At 45.4% G+C, this 22204-nt stretch overlaps 1 protein-coding gene across 3 annotated transcripts; it reads left to right on the forward strand.

Annotated features, from left to right (window-relative positions):
• Positions 1 to 1270: 1270 nt before the first annotated feature.
• Positions 1271 to 21996, forward strand: HAO2 (hydroxyacid oxidase 2). 3 transcript variants are annotated; one of them, XM_045203901.2, is made up of 8 exons: positions 1271 to 1384; positions 9402 to 9540; positions 11246 to 11397; positions 13038 to 13321; positions 14477 to 14686; positions 16282 to 16440; positions 16769 to 16838; positions 21171 to 21996. In XM_045203901.2, exons 2-8 carry the CDS (start codon positions 9410 to 9412, stop codon positions 21224 to 21226), a joined length of 1062 nt encoding a protein of 353 aa, XP_045059836.2. In that variant the 5' UTR covers positions 1271 to 1384; positions 9402 to 9409; the 3' UTR covers positions 21227 to 21996. The 3 variants fall into 3 exon arrangements, with proteins under 3 accessions (XP_045059836.2, XP_024426471.2, XP_045059835.2); XM_024570703.4 differs by having other exon boundaries at positions 1280 to 1384; positions 9408 to 9540; XM_045203900.2 differs by lacking the exon at positions 1271 to 1384 and adding an exon at positions 5911 to 6026.
• The last annotated feature ends 208 nt before the right edge of the window (positions 21997 to 22204 follow it).

The raw sequence follows: 22204 nt of genomic DNA on the forward strand, positions 1-22204 counted from the left end.
TTTGAGACAACATGGATGGACCTAGATAGTGTTATGCTAAATGAAGTGTCAGACAGAGAAGGACAGATACCATATGAGTTCACTTATACGCAGAGTCTAAAAAACAAAATAAACGAGCAGAAACGAACCTGTAGTTACAAAGAAAAATTGATGGTTGCCAGATGGGAGGGGCATGGGGGGGGTGAAAATGTAAAGGGATTATTAAGAAGTAGGAACCGCCAGGTATAAAAATAACCTTGGGGGGTATAAAGTACAGCATAGGGAAGTGGGCAACAATATTGCAATGATCGATGTCAGGTGATACGAGACTTCCCAGGGTACTCCCTTTGTAAGTTATGCAAATGTCTAATCGCTATGTTGTGTACCTGAAACTAATATGACGTCAATGTTAATTATAAAATAAATTAATAATACATTTAAAAAAACAATTTTTCACTAGAAGCCACAGACATCTTGGAACGCACCCCCCTCAAGGTGTCCAGTAGTCCTTGGCTCCCCATCCCCTCCAGCTTCCTCAGTGAGGCCTTCATTTTATCACTTGAAGTAATAAAAAAAAAATGTGAATATTAAAAAAAAAAAAAAAAAAGCTCTGGCTGGTGTGGCTCAGTGGATTTAGTGCCAGCCTGTGAACCAAAAGGTCACTGGTTCGATTCCCAGTCAGGACACATGTCTGGGCTGTGGGCCAGGTCCCCAGTAGGGGGCATGCAAGAGGCAACCACACATTGATGTTTCTCTCCTCCTTCCCTTCCCCTCTCTCTAAAAATAAAAAAATAAAATTTTTGTAAAAAATTTGTAAAAGTTAATAAAAATAAAAAAGTGGTCCTTCTGCCTCATACATGTCATCTCTGTCAGGCCAGGAGTGCTCTGCACAGCATGCCCCTCAGCCTGTCCCCAGCTGGGTCCCCTCTGCTCTTAGCCCACCGGCTCCCAGGAGGTGACTGCCCCTCACCCAACCCCTCTGCACCTCCCCAGACAGTCTGTCCTTGACAACACAGGGGCTTTTTAATTCTCTGCCTGAAATCACCCACTTCCTCCCTCTAATCATCTTGGATGAATTGGAAAAATACAGGTTTGGAAGCAAATAAGCAACTATTTTATTTTGAAGTTTCATTTTGTAATGAACTTCACTGAAATTTGAGGTAACCTTGCAAAGCACAAAGAAGTTCATTTCCAAATTAACCTTGCTCTGGCCTAGTTGCTCATTTACTTCCAAAGCTGAATATTGTTCTCATTAAAAGATTAACTTTTAGCCTTGAACCCCTCCTGTCCACGTGGGGCTGTGGTTAGTGACTTACTCTTTCCTGCCACAGCCAGCCGTGAGCCAGGCTTCGAGTGGCTGCCTCGAGACACCACTTTGGCCAGTCCTGGAGGGCACTGAAAACAGGTTTGTGGCTGGGTGTCTTCTGTGGGCTTAGAACTGGGGAAGGAGGTGAAGTGGCAGGTGGAGCGAGAACAGAGGCCAGACGCTGTCTGTGTGAGGCCCAGTGACTGCTAACTTACAAGGTGGCAAAAAGGAGTCACATTGACAGGACGGTGAGGGGACCAACCAAGGAAGGCTTTACCTCAAAGACGTTCCAGACAGAGGAGGTTACATTTACTTCCGTCAAGTCTTAGAACCACCTGGTAGAACACTGACCCTTATGGACATGGTCAAAATATGTTCACTCGAAAGGGTTCTGGAAAATCCGAAAGGTGCAGTCCCTGCCCTCAGGGATGCACTTTATACATTGACCTGTGTGTCCTGGCCATGGGCAGAGGAACACAGTGATCTGGCAGCTGCATTTAAAGGGCAAAAGAGACAACAAACTGACAACTATCAATAACTGAACCTAGAAAACAAAATCTAAGCAAACTAGAACAGGAACAGAGTCATAGAAATGGAGAGCACGTGGAGGGTTATCAGTGGGGATGGGGAGGGGGAGAATGGGGGGAAAAGGTACAGGGATTAAGAAGCATAAATGGTAGGTATAAAATAGACAGGGGAGGTTAAGAACAGTATAAGAAATGGAAAAGTCAAAGAACTTATATGTACAACCCACAGACATGAACTAAGGTGGGGGAAGGCTGGAGGGTTGGGGGGTTGTGGGGCAGAGGTGGACTAAAGGGAAGAAAAAAATGGGACAGCTATGATAGCATAATCAATAAAATGTACTTTTTTAAAAAGGCAAAGGAATTAATGTTTCACAAACAATTGAGCAGGGGTAGCTTCTCTGGGGGAATAAGCTTGTTTGGAACAAGGTACCGATTCCTTCCAATGCAGAGTGTTTCGGGACCGTGATCGGGTCAGGTTGAACGTATAGATCAAGCTCTGGAGAACCACCCCAGCACAGTAATCAAGTCATGGTGGTGTTTGTGTTGTCTACAGAAGAATGTCCAAACTTGTAGAGAATTTCTTATAAAAAAATTTATTTGAACCAAACAGAGAATATGCCTGGAAACAAGATCTCAGTAGACTGAGAAAAATGCTTCTGAGAAGTTTACAGCTTTTTACTGCATTTGGAATTAAGGAGGAAAGTGGGTCCAAGATTACATGAAGGTGGGAGACGGCAGGTGGGGATGAGGCTACACGATAGATGACAACGTTATCTGCTTACTTCTGAGAAGGGGGTTTCAAAGGTGGGCTAACCTGAAAGTTCAGAAACAGTGGACAGGGCTTGCTGAAGGCAAAGGTAAACTTTATACTGAAGAAGTTATGTGCCTCAGGCGGGGATGCCTACCCTCCATGACTTCCCAAGTTAGCAATTTATGATCAGATCACCCTGCGAGGTTACTTTCTGTAGAATCTCTTTTTCATCCACATTGTAAAGATAGACAAATGGATCAGTAAAACTAACAGAGAGTCTAGAAATAAGATCAAAGGAAAAATAACTTTTTGGGATCTACCTCCTAACAAGAAACAAAACTAACAAAGTCTTTACTCTTTTTTATGAAAGATTTTATTTATTTATTTTTAGAGAGAAGGGAAGGAGAAAGAGAGAGAGAGAGACATCAATGTGTGGTTGCCTCTCACGTGCCCCCTACTGGGGACCGGGCCCACAACCCAGGCATGTGCCCTGACTGGGAATCAAACCAGCCCACAGCTCACAGGCCCTAGTGAGCTACACTAGCAAGGGCTAACGTCCTTACTCTTAATCAATAGGCCATTCTGCATTTTCCAAGATCCTTTGATTTTCATAAGATCTCTATGGGATAGACCGTCGTATCCTCATTTTATAGGTAGGTGAGACTTGGAGCTTGTCTCGACTATGTGAAGCAGAACATCATCTGTGGGGTACCATTTAAGAGACAACGGAAATGTCCCCAAATTCCCACAACATTTTCCGCAGAAAAGGATCCCTGTGATAGGAATCCCTATGATCGAGAGATCATAGCAACTAACAGAGAATGTGCTATTGAAATTCGTCATCTGCTTTGACTATAAGTTTCTTGAGAGCAGAAACCAGCATCATAGAGGTTTTTTGTTTTTTTTTTTAATCCAATGCCTAGATACATCTGTAGCTCTGTCTCCTGGAGGACATGGCCAGCTGACCACTGCAACAGGAGAAGAGACAGGGGGGTGAGGGGGGTCACCTATCTGCTCCAATTGGCCCAGAATTAACACATCACTTCCGCTCCTGGCCCATGACCAGAACTAGTCGTATAATCCTGGTTATCTTTAATCAACAAGGTTATATCAGGAAGCACCGGATGAGCCGTAAGTGCCTCGGCCTTCCTGGATGATAGTGTGTACTCCGTAAACCTTGTTGGGTAAACTCTTGAGGCAATGTGACATGGGGTTAAAATTATACTACCCCAGAATTCCTCAAATTCCTCAAAGCACCTTTCAACCTCCAGAGCCTCAGATGAGAATGCATGTGTCAAGAATGCAAATGAGTGCACCATTTATTGATGATCTACTCTATTCAGGGCACTGTTCTAGACACTCTAGGCCGTAGTGGTTAGTCCTCAGGAGAGCCCCACGCGATAGGCATTAATATTCTTCTTTCGCAAAGCACTTGTTCGTGGAACCATGGGGAGCAAGTGGCAGAGCTGTGGTTTGAGCCCACGTCTGCCAAGTTGCAAAGCTTACAAGAGTCTCTCTCTCCTTGACTCCATGGACCCCCTCAGCTACTAATGCCTATGAACTCAAAAATACAATCTGAAGTAGTTGCCATAGAGAGAAGTGCCGGGACAAAGGCAAAGACAGACAGCTCTGTGCCACAGCTGCCTTGCTCCACCCCACCTGCTGTGCCCTTCCCCCTCTCTCCTGCTGCCTGCCCTGACTGCTGCTGCTAGAGGGAGCTACCCCTGAGGGACCCAGAGTCAGCAGTGAAAAAATGGGGCCCAGAGGATGTTCGTTTGTGTTGTTTCCGATGGGCACCTTCCATCCTTTCTGAGCAAATGGAGAGGCTGGGACGGTGATGTCCACACCGTACACCTTTCCCAAAGACTAGGTTTTGTGGGAACTGACCAAGCTCATTTAATGCGGCCCTCTAACCCTACAGAACAGAGACCTAAATCTCCTAAGGTACCACTAATACTCCATACCGGCTCAAATATACCCAAAACAAGTCAGAAGGCTTCCGGTCAGGCTTTGCCATTCTCATCACGTGAATTTGGATTCTCTGGGTTTCAATTTTTTCATCGATCAAATAGGTCTCGGGTACATCCACTCTCTGATCGCCCTCTGTCTCACCGGGACATTGTAATCACCAAAGGGAACACTAGGTGGAAGTGTGCTCTGTAGGCTGATTTCAATGTGTCATTGTTTATGGCCGGCTAAATAACGAAACCTTCCAATTTTCTCACTGAGTCACGGTTTTGTTAAGGGAAGGGAGCACAGCTGCGCACTTTAAATGCCAACTCTCTCTCTAAACCACACTTGGCTGCACACCTTTGGTTCTTTTCATGATGCTTAAAGAGTCAGGCCATGGGAGTCAGAACACGTACGTGACGTGAAGGTGGGCAAAGTATTTTAATCTCTCTGAACTTCGAGTTTCTCATCTGTGCAGTGTGGAGCATAATATTTGTGTTTGGGGCTTATCAAGAGTTGAAACATGAATGCAGGTAAAACAATTTACACAGCACTTAATAAATGGCTGCAATTTTATTGTTATTATTATTATTAAGGAGCTATCCTGCTATGTCTAGGGGTCTTTGTGTAATCAAATTATTCCACTGCCCAATAGAATAAGGAAATCCCCAACCTTTCAAAACACCATGGGAGCACACAGGTCCATGTCTCCCAGCATGCCCTGCACACGGCCTCCACACCCTATAGAAAGCACACAATTTGCAACATGACTGTGTCCCAAAACTCCGGCCAGAAGTCTTGTGTTTAGAATTCAGTACACATTTTCCCATAGAAAGAATGCTTTTCAAATAATGGTTGGACTCCTGGGTGACTGAGAACATCCAGAATTCTAAAAAGACACCAACATGAATCATATGATTCATATGAAATGTTCAAAGGAAAATAACTTGGGTGAGCTGGGTGGAGAGGGGAGAAAGGGGAAAAATTGGAACAACTGTAATAGCATAAACAATAAAATATTTTAAAAAGAGGAAACTTTGCTTTTGAGGAAATACAAAAAATAAAATAAAATAACTTTTTATCTAAGTGCATTAGATCAAATAGCAATATTGCAAAAGCAAAGTCTGCCTTGAGATTCCTTCCAGCCCCAGGCCATGTCCTTGCCCTTCCCTTGGTCAGGAAAAACAATTTGAACCTCAGCTTGTAGGCGCCAGATAACACTGCATGTCCTTGTCCTTTGCTTTTAGACTCATCATTACTGGTTTGCTAGTTGTACCTCATCAATTGTTTACCATGAGGCCAAAAGCCTAAACAGAGTGCATGAGCTTAATGAGCTAAAATTCTTAGTTCTCAAGGGACTTTCATCCTTTCCTCTCTTTTTTCTTCCTCTTGTGCAGTTGGGGTAGAGGAGAGAAAAAGAACGGAGATCAAATACAAGCAAACCATTAGATAACTTGGATCCTCCCTTTACTATCTGGTGGCTTTAAGTCTTGCATGGATCAAACTGAAATATGTAAGAACATCTAGAGCTAAGTCTCCCTCTCAAACTTAGGAAAAGCTTTGAATAACACGGTTGCCACGCTCTTCAACTATCAGCCTTATATTGGACCTCTAATAAAAATAATGGACTCAGGACTCCACTAAGCTTTACACATAGCATGAAAAGAAATATGCACCATGATTGTATTTTCACTCTACAAAATTCCCTTAACTTTGACATAAGTAATTTATGTGGACCAACTATTTGGCTGTGCACCATGAAATTGAAATTAGAGAACATCTATCTTTAGAGGCTACCAGAAGACACAATTCTGGGCTTTCCTCTGTAATAATTTACCGCCTCCTTCTCTTCAAATGCTGAGAGAGGGAGAGAGAGAGAGAAAGGCGGGTAGGGGGGAGAGGGAGAGAGAGAGAGTTGCCACTAGTTTCTGTCTACTTCCCAGGGAAGTGTGTAGAAAAGGAAATAGTAGGTAGAAGTGTACTAAAATGGTGTTTGTTGTTTATAAGGATGCTAGGTTATTTCCTTTCCAAGCGGCTTTCAGATCATATAATTCACACTATTCCAGGCAAGTAATTCTGAGTGAGTCTGAGCCATTTTTCTTAGACACAAGCGTTGTTGAGTTTCTATGCTAGAAATCTGCAGAAGGGCATTTCTGTGGGGATTGGTTGAGACACTGGGAGTTATGTCAACATCAAAAATGCCTCAACTTGTAGAGAATGTTTGTAAGAGTTTCTCTGAGCCAAACGGACTATGTGCATCAGGGAGCAAGATTTCAAATGCTCCATAGAAGAACAGTTTTGCTGTTTCTTTTATGCATTTGAAAGTAAGGAGGGAACCTAATTACATGAAGATGACAGAAAGCAACTCAGGGATTGTAGAGCGGGATAGGTAACTCTTGCGGATGGTTACCTCTTAGAAGAGGTGATCTGAAAGGGAGGTTCATGCATTAAAAGGAGGGTTTTCATTACTAAATGTATTGGGGTGACACTGGTTAATAGGATCGGGTTTGAAGGGGGAAATTTTAGTGGTGTGTTAACTTAGATGCACATAAAAAAAAATGGGCAGGATTAGCTTAAGGCAAAGAAAAGCCTTTTACGAAAGGAGTTATATGACTTGGATATGACTACCCACCAGGACCTGCCCCGCTAGGAATTTATGATCACATCACCCGGTGAGGTAACATTCCATAGAAACACTTCTTTCATGCACAGTTGAAACCTGGTAGAGAATCTCATCCAAAAAGGCAGAAAGAGTTGACAGACAGGGGAATGTTAAATTGAAGTAATGGACGTTTATGAACAGCCACTCGGAGCTACACACTCTCCTAATGCTCGGGGATACAAAGTGTGCTAGGGGCCCAGGTTCAGTGACTCACTAGGAAGACCGCATGTCTTTGAGGCTATTACAGTGAGAGAGTGTACAGCAAAACTAGCAAGGAGAAAGGGCAAAGTCTGAGGGAAACCAGATACAAGCGTCCACGAGTTTCTCCCCGTGGAATTACACAGGATGTGCTTCATTCCTGCAGCAACGAGTGGCAACAGCACCTGCGCAATGTCGTCTGCCAGGGAAGTTCATTTCAGAGAGCCGGTGCCCGTGGTGGTTTGGGTGTGGGGCTTGGTCATGCGGACACTCTCTGTCTGACTCATACCACAATTCTAGACTGTTCGAGGGAACGTAGATGTTCCGCATATACCACGTTGTTTGTACGAAGAGTTGAGACACAGCAAGTCAGACTTATCAGGAAATCACCAGAACCTTCCTGATATCCAAGTTCCTATGCTTCAGCCCAAGGCCAACCTTGTAAGCAGGCTGTTTGTGCAATAGCTTTCCGGGGCTGCTGTGTTAACCCTTTTTTGCACACGGAGATTGAACTGTGATTGCAATGCAGTTGGATACACTCAATGATTAATTAATTCATTCGACTAAAGTTACCGAGCCCATAAAGCATTGGGTAGGAAGGAGATAAATTAAACAGGGTCGTTGTACTTTGTCAAACTCAACTCAGCACCTCACCAGCTCCCTGCCCACCCACTGACAAGGTGTGCCACCTAGAAAAGGCTCCATGGCTGTGCTCCAAATTCCCCGCCTCACCTCCATCTGGAACCCACTGCACTTCCCAGGGGCTCTTCTCTGCCTGTCACATAACTTCTTTCTGCCTAGCTCCCGAGGTAAGTGTTTGGGCTACTTCTCGCTTTGATTTAACTAGATTCTGACCCAGCCCCTGATGCCCTCAGACCAGCTCTGCCCCTTCCCTACCCACCACCAGGACTCCCACACTTCATCTGGCTTCCTCAGCCCCTCGCCCAGTAGAGGAGCTGTCCCGTTTGTGTTTGGAGCCCTAGTTCCCAAGGCTTATCTTCACCCCTCAGTGATGTCAAAGTCACGCAGTTTCTACTCCGAGCCTTTGGCTCATTGGAACCCTGTTGCCAACTGCTGGGGAGACAGATGCCCAGAGAGGAAGCACAGGTTCATCAGCCCTTCGTAGTGGAGCCCTCTCACGCAGGAGCTCTACACACCGTGACTCACTGCCACCGGAGCCTTCAGCTTCTCTGTGGCTACTGTCTGCACGGCCCTCTCCCCTTCCAGAATGATTCACCCCCAAGCCCTGCCCTCTTCCCTCTTTCAAAAGGACCAGCTCCAGGTTTTCAGGGTTCAGAGTGGGGATGGGAAAAGGAGGAGGTAATATGTTGTTTTCTTGGTCTCAAAATTAGCAACATGTTCAATGACCCAGCCCAGGAGTTGAAAAAAAATCAGCTTCCACCCTGATATCAACCACAGCTCCAAGCAATTCAGACATCAGTCCCTAGAAACTCCAGATATTAGTATCAGTTCATCCCAATTTTCCTGCCCTGATGGGTCCCTTCCCCAAAAGGCACAGAGGTGTGAAACAGCCCTCCGACACATTCAGAGTGACTCAGATAACCGGGAAAACCCACCAAGAAATGAAACAGTGAGACAGGGGCCGGGTCCTGGGAAGCTATGAATGCCATGTAGTGAGCATCTGAACGGTGTGATCAGACTCGCATTTTAGGAAAGTCCTGGACAGCTGGAGGCAGATGAAATGTAGAGTGAATCCAGAGGCTAAGAGAAAAAAATAAGACATTTTTAAAAACAATCTGAGAAGCTGTGGCAGGGCCTCAACTAGATCTGAAGCAGTGGGCTTAGAGATGAGGGGACAGACCTGAGGAATATTTAGAAGACCAAATAATCAGATGTTGGGGGTAGGGGGATACAGGAGTACAGTGTGTGTGGCTCCCTGCAGGCCAGCTGAGGGCATCTCCGCTGAGAGAAGAACACAGGGGTTAATAATGGATCCAAACAACTTCCTGCTGTAGACCCCTTCACCCTCTCCTCTCCCTCTAAGTTGTTTTTGGTTTTCCTTTGGAGGTCCAGAAATGTCCATGGTATGTTTGACAGACTTTGAGGCCCATGCTCAGAAGTGTCTATCCAAGTCAACTTGGGATTACATTGAAGGAGCAGCTGGTGAAGGCTTCACCAGGGACGACAACATCGCAGCATTTAAAAAGTTTGATCTTCTGTATCCTTTCCGTTGTTAAATTCAGATGCACTGGTCCAGAGCTCCTTAGAAGGGCCCAGTCCTGGTTTCTGCCCGCAAAGAACACAGAGAACTCAGACATAATAGTGGTTTTTGTGTTGTTATTTGGGGGTTGGGGTTTTTTGGGGGAGGCGGCAGATAGCTGGGGAGAGGATGGTTGGAGAGAATTTATCTTGGTGCCTCCACAAAACTAGCACAAGTGAGTCACCCTCTCGCACTGCGTTTCAGCAACTTAGCCACCTGGGAAGATAAGATAAGAACCTAAATGTCACCAGTCCCCTGGGCAGGGTGGACAGCCTGCTGTGTGGGCCTGAATTTCCTGAGTTCTTAAGCTTCTGGCTTGGGAGAGAGATGTTTGAAAGCAAAGAGAGCTCAGGGTGGGAGGTAACACAGAGACCCAAGGAGGCTTAGCAGGGAAGGAAGACTGATTCCAGGCAGCAGGGCTGGACTAGAGCAGCAGGGGGCAGAGCACAGATCAGCAAACAGCAGCCCACAGGCCAGGTGGGCCTACCACCATTTGTTTGGATGGTGAACAAGCCAAGGATCATGTTTTTTTTCTCATAAAACAGTTGAAAAAGTCCAAAAGGAGAATAGTAACTCATAACACACAAAAGTTACACGAAATTCAAATTTCAGTGTCTGTAAAGGAAAGTCTTAGGAGAACACAGCTACGCTCCGCCTATGCCGCTTTTGCATCACAACAGCAGAGATGAGTAATTGCGGCAAGGACTGCGTGGTCCACAGAGCCTTACACGCTGGCAGCCTGGCCCGTTTTAGAAAGTTTGCTGATGCCCGTGATAGAGGGGTCAGGAACAAGCTGAAAAACAGGGTACGAGGTGAAAACTAGGTCTGTGTTTTCACACTTGTTTAGCCCTTACTCAGCACTTCAATCACTTTGTTTCATTCTGTCTTCACAGGACTATTAGGAAATAGGGATTGTTCCCCCCATTCCAGGGATAAAGTAACTGAAACTGTGGGACCAAGTTTGCACAATCAGTGTTTCCAGGAAATTCTTCCTAAGTTTGTGTACAGAAATAACAATATTTTGTGAAAGATAAGCATTTTTGGACCCTGAGACTTAGAATCTGTTGACTTTAACATGTTTGATGCACTTGCCATTGGAAAGTGTTCCTACCTTCCTCTAAAGCAGTATTTCAGACAAGCCTTTAAATGAACTGGCTTCTAGCAAGGAGAACACCATGATCACCCCCTGGGCTTTGTGCTCTTTCCGTGACCTTTTCTTACCTTAGAGACTTGTTCTAACCTGAGAGGGAAGAGCCTGGAACTCTTAGCTTCTTACTCCTTCCTTTTCTGGTCCTTGTTCCAATGAATCAGCAGAGCTCCCAAGTGCTGCGAGCCTGGTCTGGGTGGCAGGGGTAAGAGGCAGACCTCTGGGGAGCGAGGCAGGGGCTGGTGAGGACCACAAGTGCACTGGGAGAGCAGAGGAGGCAGGTTCCAGTGGAACAGGGGTCGGGAGAGGCTTCCTGGAGGAAGGGAGCCTCCCCCTGGTCTATGCTGCCTATGGGGCTACCAGCCGAGGGAGCACTGCCAGAGGTTTCTGGGGCCCCAGTCTGGTCTCAACCTGCACCAGGAATCGGAAGGCCCCAGCACCAGACAGTGCCTCCATGCTGGAGAGTGTCCCACCAATAGAAAACCTCTTTGTTGTCTAGCACAGAATCCGCCTCCGTCCCCGGTACCTGAAAGATGTGTCGCAGGTGGACACCCGGACCACAATCCAAGGGGAGGAGATCAGTGCCCCCATCTGCATCTCACCTACGGGTTTCCACCGCCTCGCTTGGCCAGATGGGGAGATGAGCACAGCCAGAGGTGAGAATGGATCGCACCTGAGGCCCCCTTTCCAGGTGCAGAGCTCAGCAGGTGTCCTTCTGCAGGGGCGGGCAGCTCCCGGGTTTCTCCAGAGAAGGGGCTTAGGGACAGGGAATGGTTGGAATTAAGGAGGGTGGAAAAGGAATGTTTAACACTGTGTTTGCATAACATTTCATCTAAGATTGAGAAAATACCCATTTTCCATGATAAAGAATGGTTAGGGTGGAAGAGAGGCTACTGATGAATAGGAGGGTGCAATCCCCCGCCACCCACGCCATCCAGCAGAAGGCGCTGGCCCCTCTGACTCACACTGTCTGCGGGGGAAGGGATGCTCTGTGCCGCCCGGGGGTCAGCGCTCTCATTGACGCTTCATGGGGCTGAATGGTGAGTCTCTGAATTTAGGATGAGACCATAGGCATGATTTTAGGTGCTAACACAGGGCCCGGGGAAGGTGTTTTGTCCAAACGTTCCACCTTCCTGTTGCTCTATTGACCTCGTCATCTTATCTGACAGTCTCTTATTGGGTTATGCCTCCTTCCTAGTGCCCTCACTCTCTACCCCACTCCCACCCCACCAAAAATAATGAGAAGGAAAGGGAAGGGGCAAAGCAGGGCTAAAGATATTCCTATGACTCCTTTGTAATCTTCACTCTAGGCCTAATCTGTTTTCTGCAAGTTTCCCTGGGGTCTTTTCCTTCGACTACATGCTATATATAGGAAGCAATTAATCCAGGGACTCTAGAGCTGAAAGTGACCTTCGTCTGGGTTAGGAACCAAGTCTGGCCAGGTTGAAATATGAACCTCCTATATGAATATGCCTACTCAGCCGAGTCTTCATGGTTGAATGTGTTTCGTTTCGGACGTGGTGCTAGTGAATGGGGTATCTCCTGCTGACATTAGGAGTCAAAAGTATTAATTTTTGATTGGGTTCAAATACTCATCCCATGGGTTGTAGAATGGTAGTGACATTAACCTGCTGGAGCATCCAGCTGAAAATGCATAAAGTAGGAAATGAGAAACATGCGATGCAGCAGCCGTGTCAATGTCATTGTCACCATCATCAACAGCACTGCCACTGGCATTTGTACAGCATATCACTTCGCAATTTTAAAAGTGCTTCCATATCTAGTATCTTACTTCATCTCCCAACAACCCTGTAAGAAGTGTTATTATTTCCCCCAGTTTGCAAATAAGGAAAATGAGATTCAAGACCACGCAGCTTAGAAGTGGTAGAAATAACAACCTTCTAACTTCAACCCTCTGCTTTTTCCACTACAAACCTCAGCTTTTGCCACCTTTAACTCCCTTTTGCTTCGTTAGTAAGTTCACAAGAAGCCCATTGTCCTATATGACAACTACAATGTGTCCGACACAGGTTAGGGCACTAAATGACCTCTCTAGCTGGAAATACTTTTACACAGAGTACAGGGCTTAGAAGACAGGTTACAGAGGGGGACCCACACACCTTTAGGCCTTCCAGTCTGATCAAACGCTTCCATCCCTGCCTCACAGAGAAGCAGAAGGAAGTGAAGCTTTATCTTCACTCCCAGGGCCAGCTGGCCAGAGGCAACGCAGACTCCTTCGCACCCTAGTCTAGAACACATCTGCCCTCCAACCCGAGTTGTGTCATTTGCTTTGCAGCTGCCCAAGCAGCCGGCATCTGCTACATCACCAGCACCTATGCCAGCTGTACCCTTGAAGACATCGTTGCTGCTGCCCCCAGAGGCTTCTGGTGGTTCCAACTCTACGTGCAGACAGATCGGCAGCTAAACAAACAGCTGATCCAGAAGGTAGAATCCTTGGGTTTCAGAGCTCTGGTAATCACCGTGGACGTGCCCAAACTTGGCAACAGGCGACATGATATTCGAAACCAATTGAACTTGAAGACGAATTTATTGCTAAAGGATCTTCGATCACTTACGGAGGTAGGAAAGCTACCGCATCCAACGGGCAGGCATTGAGGAAGGCAAATTTCCTTCGCTGGTTCCTCCCTTTGTTCTTTCCACAAGAATCCACTGAGCGCCTGCACTGTGCCAGACACTGGGGATGCAGCCGTTCAAAAATCAGATCTGGTTCCTGCTTCCCGGAGCTCCCGACAAACTGAATATAAGACGAAATGTTCTCACTCCAGGAGCTGTCCAATCTGTCACCAGAAGTGTTCTGGCCAGGCCTGAGTGCTGAGAGATGAGAAAGCTATAGAAAGGATTTTGCGTGGATGAGAGTAAACTAAACCAGTTCTTCCAACACTTTCTACTTTATAGCACACTTAGAAAATGATACTGTTGGATGGCACACGTAGATAAACCAACCCTCTGGTGGGGATGCTCTGCAGCACCGGGTGCTATGACACATTTGTTTGACATCTCTGAACCAGATGACTGCAAAGGGCACTTCACCCATGAAAATCGTATGGTCAGATGGGATAGAGTGCCCCAGAGAGAGAAAGTCACGGTGAGGCTGCAATTGCTTGGCTACGGTAGAGACAGTGATGCCAGACTTTTCTGTCAATGGGCAGCTGTGATATCTAGTCAAGAGATACTTGACAGCTCTACTCACTAAGATATATACAACTCGGCCTTGAGGTTTTCAGGAATCTCTATCTCAGATTCCAGAAATGAATGGATGTTTGGTGTCCATGGTGAGTCAAGGGTCAATATTGCAGAATGTCTGATTTAGGATTATTGAAGTATTGCTTAGTTCTTACTACCCTGTGCATATCTCGACTCTAACACACTACATTGGCCCATAAATGATAAATGCTTTTGCTTATCCACTTCACTTACTAAACTGAGTTCTTTCAACGTAGGGACTGTGTCTCAGCTGTCTTTGTGTTCCCAGAGCCTGGCATAAAGATGGAACAGGGACACAATTAATGGTTAATAAATAAGGAAATGAGGTAGAAATTATTTTTGTTAAGAAAAGGAGCTAGAAGTAGGGTTGATTCTTGTAGCTCCTCTTTCCAAGCTTATAGATGTTTCTTTTCACTTATCATTCGCTGGCTCCCTCAATGTGCCTCGTCTTTGGAACGGGTCAAGCAACCTCAAGGAGTTCAGGACTGAGGTTCTCTTTTTTCCCCACAGAGAAATTCAACACCTCATCTGCAGATGTTTCCCATTGACTCAGCCTTCTCCTGGGAGGATCTCTCCTGGGTCCAAAGCATAACTCAGTTGCCCATCATCCTTAAAGGGATCTTGACAAAAGAGGATGCAGAGTTAGCCTTGAAGCACAAAGTCCACGGCATCATCGTTTCCAACCATGGCGGAAGGCAGCTTGATGACGTTCCTGCTTCTGTACGTAGGATGACCCCCGAGGGGGTGTGTTTGTGAGTGGTGTATGTACGTGTGTTCGTGAGCGGGGTGTGTGTGTGTCTACAGCAAGGTACTCTGGGTAGTTTGGAGCACACTGCCCTCTCTCTTACCACATATGTTGATATATGCATGTAAATTTTAAGAACTTTTAATTGTTAATAATAGCCCAGTGTGTGCCAGGTTATTTTTATACACTTTACATTTAGCATCTCTAAAGCTTACAGTAGTCCTGCAAGATGGGTATTATTATCCCCACATTACAGATGAGGGTCCTGGAGTTAACTGATGTTAGGTAACTTTTCCAGTTGACACAGTTAGTAAGTAATTAAGGTGGGATTGACAGTTAGAGATGTTTCAAAAGCGCTAGGTCTCCTGCCTTCTGGAAGAAGTGTTCAGCTGGATGGTCACCTGTCTGCAAGGAGGGTCACCTCATGTTTTCTCATATGACACAACCCAGGAAGGAACAGTGTATCAGGAAGCTAATAAACAACCATCTTTCACAACACAGCTTCAATACGCCCAATGAACCCTTTGGTAAAAATTTGTGACACTGCTATTGTTCCCGTAATGTGAATCTATGTCCATTACAGATAAGAGTTTGAGGAAAGAAAATGAAGAGAGAGGCAGGGAAAGGATCTTTAAGTGGGAATTAATTGTTGATTTATTTTCATGAAGATACATATTTTCAAAATATACATTTTCATGAAGCTTATTTTCAAGACTCTTCTATTGTTGCTTGACTCATTTTAAGAAAGAAAAGTGGACTTTTTCCTATTAAGTTTTTTTAGGGGTCTTTTTATTATATGTGTAAAACATGTGCACCGTAGTTAAATTATAAAATATATAAAAGCAAAAAATAAGATAAAAATTGCCCCTATTTTTATCACTATTATTAATGTCAGTATTTTGGGAATTGTGTTTATTAACTTCATGATACAAATTTAATATTTTAGGTTTGAAAAATGATGCATAACATTTTGTAATTTTTTTCTTTTTCCTTACAAATATATTAAGGACATTATATTATTTCCATATATATGCTCCTCTTAATTTTAGTGATGTCTAATATCAGTGGACAATTTATTATTATTCAATTTACTTTTCCATTATAGTTGACATACAATATTATGGTAGCTTCAGGTGTGCAGCATCGAGATGAGACCTTCATGTACCGTACGAAGTGATCACCGGATTAAGTCCAGTACCTGTCCGACACCATACATAGCTATTCCAGTGCTATTGACTATTTTGCCTGTGCCGTGCTCTGCATCCCTGTGACTGCTTTTGTATCCAGCAATCTGTGCTTCTTAGCCATGAAAGGACGGTTTCTATAGCACACTTCCTATTACTGAACATCTGGACTGCTTCTAAGCTTCCACTGTTGTAAACAATGCATCAGTGAACATCCTCAAAGCTTAGCACATTCTCCATTACTTCGGCATAACACATTCCAGGAAATACAAAAGCCACCGGCTTGGACTCCCCGGCCCTCACCCAGGTGGAGGGGACACCGCTGTCCCGTGGTGCCCCAAATGTCAAAACGGAAACCCTCAGGTCGCATGTGTCCCTTCTTTCAGATCGACGCCTTGACGGAGGTGGTTGCTGCTGTGAAAGGGAAGCTGGAAGTGTACCTGGACGGTGGGGTCCGAACCGGCAACGACGTGCTCAAGGCTCTGGCCCTTGGGGCGAAGTGTGTTTTCCTGGGGAGACCAATCCTCTGGGGTCTTGCTTGCAAGGTGAGACCAAAATGAAAACCAAACAGGAGATACCACATTTCTCATTCATTTGCACATTTTTCGCTTTTCTGTGGTTTAGCCCCCAAGCTTAACCATTTTTCGAGGTACCACAGAGTCCTGAAGGACCGCCACACCCGGCAGCATCGCCATGCTCCCTCAGCAGCTGTTGCAAATTTTCAGGAGCTCTCACCCCTTCTTTTCCTCTTCACATTTCCTTATTCCAGACCTAGTCCTGACTTCGAAGATACCGCCATCCCCCCGCCCACATCTCTGAGCTCGCCCAAAATCTGTACTCGGCTCTAGGTCACCACGTTCCTTCCTCCCTCAGGGTGAACATGGTGTCGAGGAAGTTCTGAACATTTTAAAAGATGAGTTCCACACTTCCATGGCCCTTACAGGTGCGTGCGTCCCGTTCTTTTCCTGATTTGGAACTGAAAGCTGGGGTCTAGGGAACAGGAGTGGTGGGCCCTCCTTCCAGCCACCTCTCCCCAGCCCAGAGGTGACAGTAGAGACAGCAGGAAAGAACTGTCCCAGACAAAGATTCATCTTTGATACTTCTGAATCTGAAAGGACAATTTATATAACACTTCCTGTTGTTGAACATGTGGACTGCTTCTAAGCTTCCACTGTTGTAAACAATGCATCAGTGACCACCCTTAAAGCTTTAGCACAGTCTCCATTACTTCTGTAAGACAAATTCCAGGAAATCAAAAGCCACCTGCTTGGACTTCCTGGGCCTCTACCACAGGGAGGGGGTGCCCCTGTCCCATGTACAAAAGCAAATGCAATTTCACACTATGGGAGAGAGGGTTCCATGTTACACTGGACTGTTCCGAGGACATCAGGCTCATTGGATGTGGTTCTGAGTGTCATTTTAAAGTAATATTCATGGACCAAGATGAGTTGAGATATGATGTCAAAGAGGAAGCATGGAGGGGCTGGGGAGAGAGATGCAAACAGGAGGAGAGAAGGGGAGAAGGAAGAGCACCGATCGTCCCCTGTAACCACAGACAGACAGCAAGACAGACGTGATGGCTCCAAGTTACATGGATTTCAGTCAAAAATGAAATTATTGTAAACTGGTGCTCATAAAAACTTATAAGTTTTTAGCAGAGCCCAGAATCCCAATGATCCCATAAAATAGTGGTTCTCAACTGATGATATTAGCTTTCCTCTTAATTGGCATTTAGCTTTAAATTTTTAGTTTGTATTTTTCTAATTCTAAGTGATTCAATTCTAAATGACCCGAAGTCACCAAGCTCCACCACGAGGGAGAGCAGGGCACCAATGTGAACAGATGGCCTTCTCGTGTCTTCTGGCCCTGGACCGGGGCCGGGGTGGGGCGGGGGGTCTTCACCTGGGTGTCTATGGATTCCCGGAGGTTGAAATGACTTGTTCTGCTCTCCAAATATTTCCTCCATTCTTGTAAAATGATGTCGAAACCTTTTTTCAACAATAGGCCTGATTGGGGAATTCACAATAATAAAGCTTCATCATTCCCCTAAAAGTCAACATATAATAACCTCTGAAGTGTAAATGGTGCTGGAAACTCTATTCTGAGATAAAGAGTGGAGCACCCTTTTTTAAGGGGTTAAGGGGAAAAGAAAGAAAAAGCAGGATTATGAGTACTTTCATGCCTGAGATTTTGTACTCCTCTTCCTTCTAATTGCTCTACAATAGGAATATATTGTTTCAAAAGTACTTTTTAAAAAGCAGTAATCACAACCAAATGTAGGCAGAGAAGGTGGTTCAGGGAGGAAGAGGAAGAACAGGAAACCCAGGAGAAAGGGCACCCCTGGGCACCCTCTGAGAGATGCTGTCCCAGGGAAGACCCCCTGAAGAGTCCCTGGAGAGAGGGGATCTCAGGTTTGGGGTCTGTGCTTTGGACAGAACTCAGCAAAATACAAAATCATAGTGTGCAACCCCAGATACTCTGTCACTCCCCAGCCCCTCCCTGCACAATGCATGAAGACGCCTGACACAAAACGGGCCCCCAGGAGGTGATCGGTTCGCACGACTTCTCTCCCCTAATTCCCCTGGAAGTGTGTGCTACCTCCCCTTTTGTCCCTGTGACATCACCACCCTAGGAAGAGACCCCTTAACACTATTGCTGAAAACAAAGTAAGTTTAAAAGTAATGTTCTTCCAGCCACGAGACCAATTTCTGGAGTTTCTGTATTTATAAAAAGGTTAAAATTATGATTTGTCTTGAAAAACAAAAACGTCCACATATAAAACACATCAACACCAGGCCACCCAGACCTCACGAAGTTATCATCCCTGATCGACAGACAAACGTTCAAAGCCATAGAGAATTTTTATAAAAATGTATTTGAGCTAAACAGAGGGCACACCTGGACACAAGAGAGATGACGACTGTTTCCAGGCAGGTGAATGCCTCCAGGAAAGGTCAATTTGGCAGTGTCAATGTAAGAAATACTCAGACCAGTAAGGAATTGTATTTGAACCAAACTGAGGACAATTGCTGGGAAGCAAAATCTCAACAGATTGAGAAAATGCTCCAGAAAATGGCAGTTTTACCACTTGTTTTATACATCAGAATCAAAGGGGAAGACGTCAGGGGGTCACATGAATCAAAGCAGGGAAATCTCTGGGACTAGATAAAAAGTAAAACGAAAGGACACATACTTCTTTAACCTTGGTGGGCACAGGAGAGTGAGCAGTTAACATGATAATTATAACAGTGAGGGGATTTGTGGTCTCTGCTTTGGTCGGTGGTTGTGCTTTGGGAGGTCCGGAAAAAGGAAATTACTTTGACATTCCAGAGGTATGTTATCAGGTATATTATCGTAGATTTAAAAAAGACGACAGCCAGGCTCAGTTAAGGTCAAGACTGACCTTGTTAGGGAACATTACTGGCTTAGGACAGCACTACCCGCCATAAACCGCCTGCAGTAAGGAAGTTCTGATTTCAGACCACCCTGTGTGGTTACTTTGGTCTGTGAGTTTGCAAGGCCCGCCATGCAGCCTTCCCTGAGCTTGTCAGGTTAGCATGTGACCCCTTTGCACCCCCAGCAGCTTCTTTCATGGATTTGGAATTAAGGAGGGAAGGTTACAGGAAGGGAGGAGAAATCAAGGCAGAGATTGATTACAGAATAGTTCATAAAACTGTGCTCTCTTGAGGGTGCTTCCTTCTGAAAAGAGGCACTGAGGCATTTCAGAGGCGTGCTAACCTGGACGCACAGAAACAAGGGAAAGGGCTTGCTTAAGGCAAAGGTAAACCTTTTACTAAAGGAGTTATGTGTCTGCAGTGTGATGACCCACCAAGATCTTCCCGGTTAGGAATTTATAATCAGATCACACTCTGTGAGGTTGCTTTCCATAACCCACTCCCCTTTTTTGGCCCACAGTTTAAATATTATTTTTCCTACAATACATAACCAACGATTTTTTTTTTTTGGCATCTCTGTGCTCCTTGACTAGGTCGGCCTGCTGTGAAGTCCCAGTGCTCTCTGCCCTGTGGAAACCCAGAGCTCTCAAGGTCACTGTCAGCACTGAGGAGAGCCGCCCGTGGCTCCAAAACTTGCTTCTGTGGGATTAGTTCCCTTTACTGGTTACTTGCACCTACAGTTTCTGTCCATTGCAATCAGCCCAGATATGACACTCAGCTCTGCCCTCTGTTTCCGTGTTTAGGAAAAGGCCCTCTTTTGAGTTATAGTTTTGTGAGTAATACATCTCGCTGAAGTCATGCTTTGGGAGGTGAAGGTGCACACATCAGGCAGGTGGAAAGAACTCCCAGGGAAGCATTACACACCCTGCTGTTAAATTCCAGCAGCCTGCTCATCACCAGGGGTATTTCGCTGTCTCCTTGAGCCCACAGTCCTCCAGCCCATAGTCATTGCAGTTCCTCTTCCTCCCTCCTCTTTCCACTTCTTACCTGCAGTTACTCTTCAGTCCCTGTGTCTAATCTCAGCCACAGCCCTAAACCTTCATGTTGATTAAGACCGTTCACTACAGAAGGGGGTTCACTTCCAGACCTTCTCCTTAGAAGGCAGCTGCTGTGTGAAATACTTACCCTGTTCCCCTGCTATCCCTGAGTCACTTCCTCCTGGACAGATGCGTCCCACATTCCTGAGCCTTATCAAGACCGAGGTAAAGGTCAAGGGTATCTACCGCACACATAAATCGCTTTAAAAATGCTAAAATGTTGTTTTTACATTTTTACAATGTTGACATGGCTGTCTAAAGGAGACCCAAGCACAGGCCCCCAAAATAATTCCTGGTACAATCAGAATGACGCGATTCACTCTAGATACATTGTATTTCCTCAGGGTGAGCCCCAGGCCGAGGCAGGGCTGGCTCTGACTGGATGGCCCGTACCCAGGCCGGGTGGGTTTCTGGTGCTTCAGAGAAAGGAGCTTTTTATTTATTTTTTTAATTATGTTTTTTGCATTTACATGAATTTATTTTCTATTGTATTTTTTTTCCACTACCATTTAGTCCCCTTAGTTTTGTACCTTTTGCAACAATATGGAGAACAGTATGCTAAGCGAAATAAACCAGTCAGAAAGACAAATACCATATAATTTCACTTGTGGAATCTAATGAACAAACTGAACTAACAAGCAAAATAGAGACAGACTCATAGATAGAGAGCCAGTGGACAGCTAAGGTGGGTTGGGGGGCCAGGGAGCAGGTAGAGGGATTGAGCAAAAAGGAAAAAGGACTCATGGAAATAGAACGGAGCTTTTGACTGTATTCTTCTTATAGGCTGCCGGTCGGTCGCTGAGATCAATCGGAACCTGATCCAGTTCTCCAGGTTGTAAAGAACGAGGTGATGACCAGTCGGCTGAGGTGGCCCACAGGAGGAAGGCAAAGTCAGAGCCTGGTGTGTGATGCCGTCCTGCCTCGGCCTGTCCCGTCCAGCGGCTCAGCCACTCCACCCCTGTGCTTCAGGCCCCAAACCCGCATCTCCCTCACATGCCCCATGCTCTTGTCTGCCCCGCTGCTTTTTACACACTGTTGTCCAGTCCGAAATCGCCCTCTGAAAGAAAAGGGCAGATCGATCGTGACTGCAGAGCTGGGGGATGCTATTTTTGCATATGCTCTGTATCTCCAGGAACCATCTATGCACATTTGCATTCTGGACAGAAGAGCTATACGTATAAAATATTCCCCAACAAAAGTCATACTCCTGTCGGTAGATAATAGGGGGAAAACACAGTTTCAAACACAGGCTTTGGAGCCATACGGACACGGGACTAACAGTCAGGACTGCTACTGACAAGCTGGGTGACTTGGGGAAGTTTTTCAGTATCACTATTGTTTTCTTGTCCTCAGTGACCAAAAATAGGGATTATATTACCAAATTCGCTAGGTTGGGAGAAAGATTAAATGAGATACCGTTTGTAATGTTCAAAACACAATGCTTCACACCTAGAAGTTGAAGAAAGAGTAGCTTCATTCCTGTTGTGAGGCAAATTCCTATTCATCTATTTGAAGACCTTACTCAAATGTTGCCTGTTCTTACCCTGGCTACCTGCGAGATGCTCTCTACTGTACTGTGCACATTCCAGTATTACAACCCTTATTGCAACGTGTCATGTTTATTTATTTGCATGTCTCTCTCCACAAAGGGACTGTCCATTATTTGCGGGATGGAAGGAAGGATGGATAGATGAATGGATGGATAGGATAGACTGAAGATAAATAGATAAAAAGAGAAATGGGAAAATGAATAGAGACCCCACCAGAGTACAAACTCCCCAGACCAGCAGCCAGCTAAAACAGACTTCCAGAGCAGG

Source organism: Desmodus rotundus, chromosome 12, assembly GCF_022682495.2.
Source record: "Desmodus rotundus isolate HL8 chromosome 12, HLdesRot8A.1, whole genome shotgun sequence".
NCBI classification, from domain to species: domain Eukaryota; kingdom Metazoa; phylum Chordata; class Mammalia; order Chiroptera; family Phyllostomidae; genus Desmodus; species Desmodus rotundus.

What these genes read in the sequence shown, in the direction of transcription:
- HAO2 (XM_045203900.2), top strand. An exon ending in TTGATGACGTTCCTGCTTCT is followed by an intron (nt 14,687 to 16,281) that starts GTACGTAGGATG and finishes CCCTTCTTTCAG; the next exon opens with ATCGACGCCTTGACGGAGGT. An exon ending in TCTGGGGTCTTGCTTGCAAG is followed by an intron (nt 16,441 to 16,768) that starts GTGAGACCAAAA and finishes TTCCTCCCTCAG; the next exon opens with GGTGAACATGGTGTCGAGGA.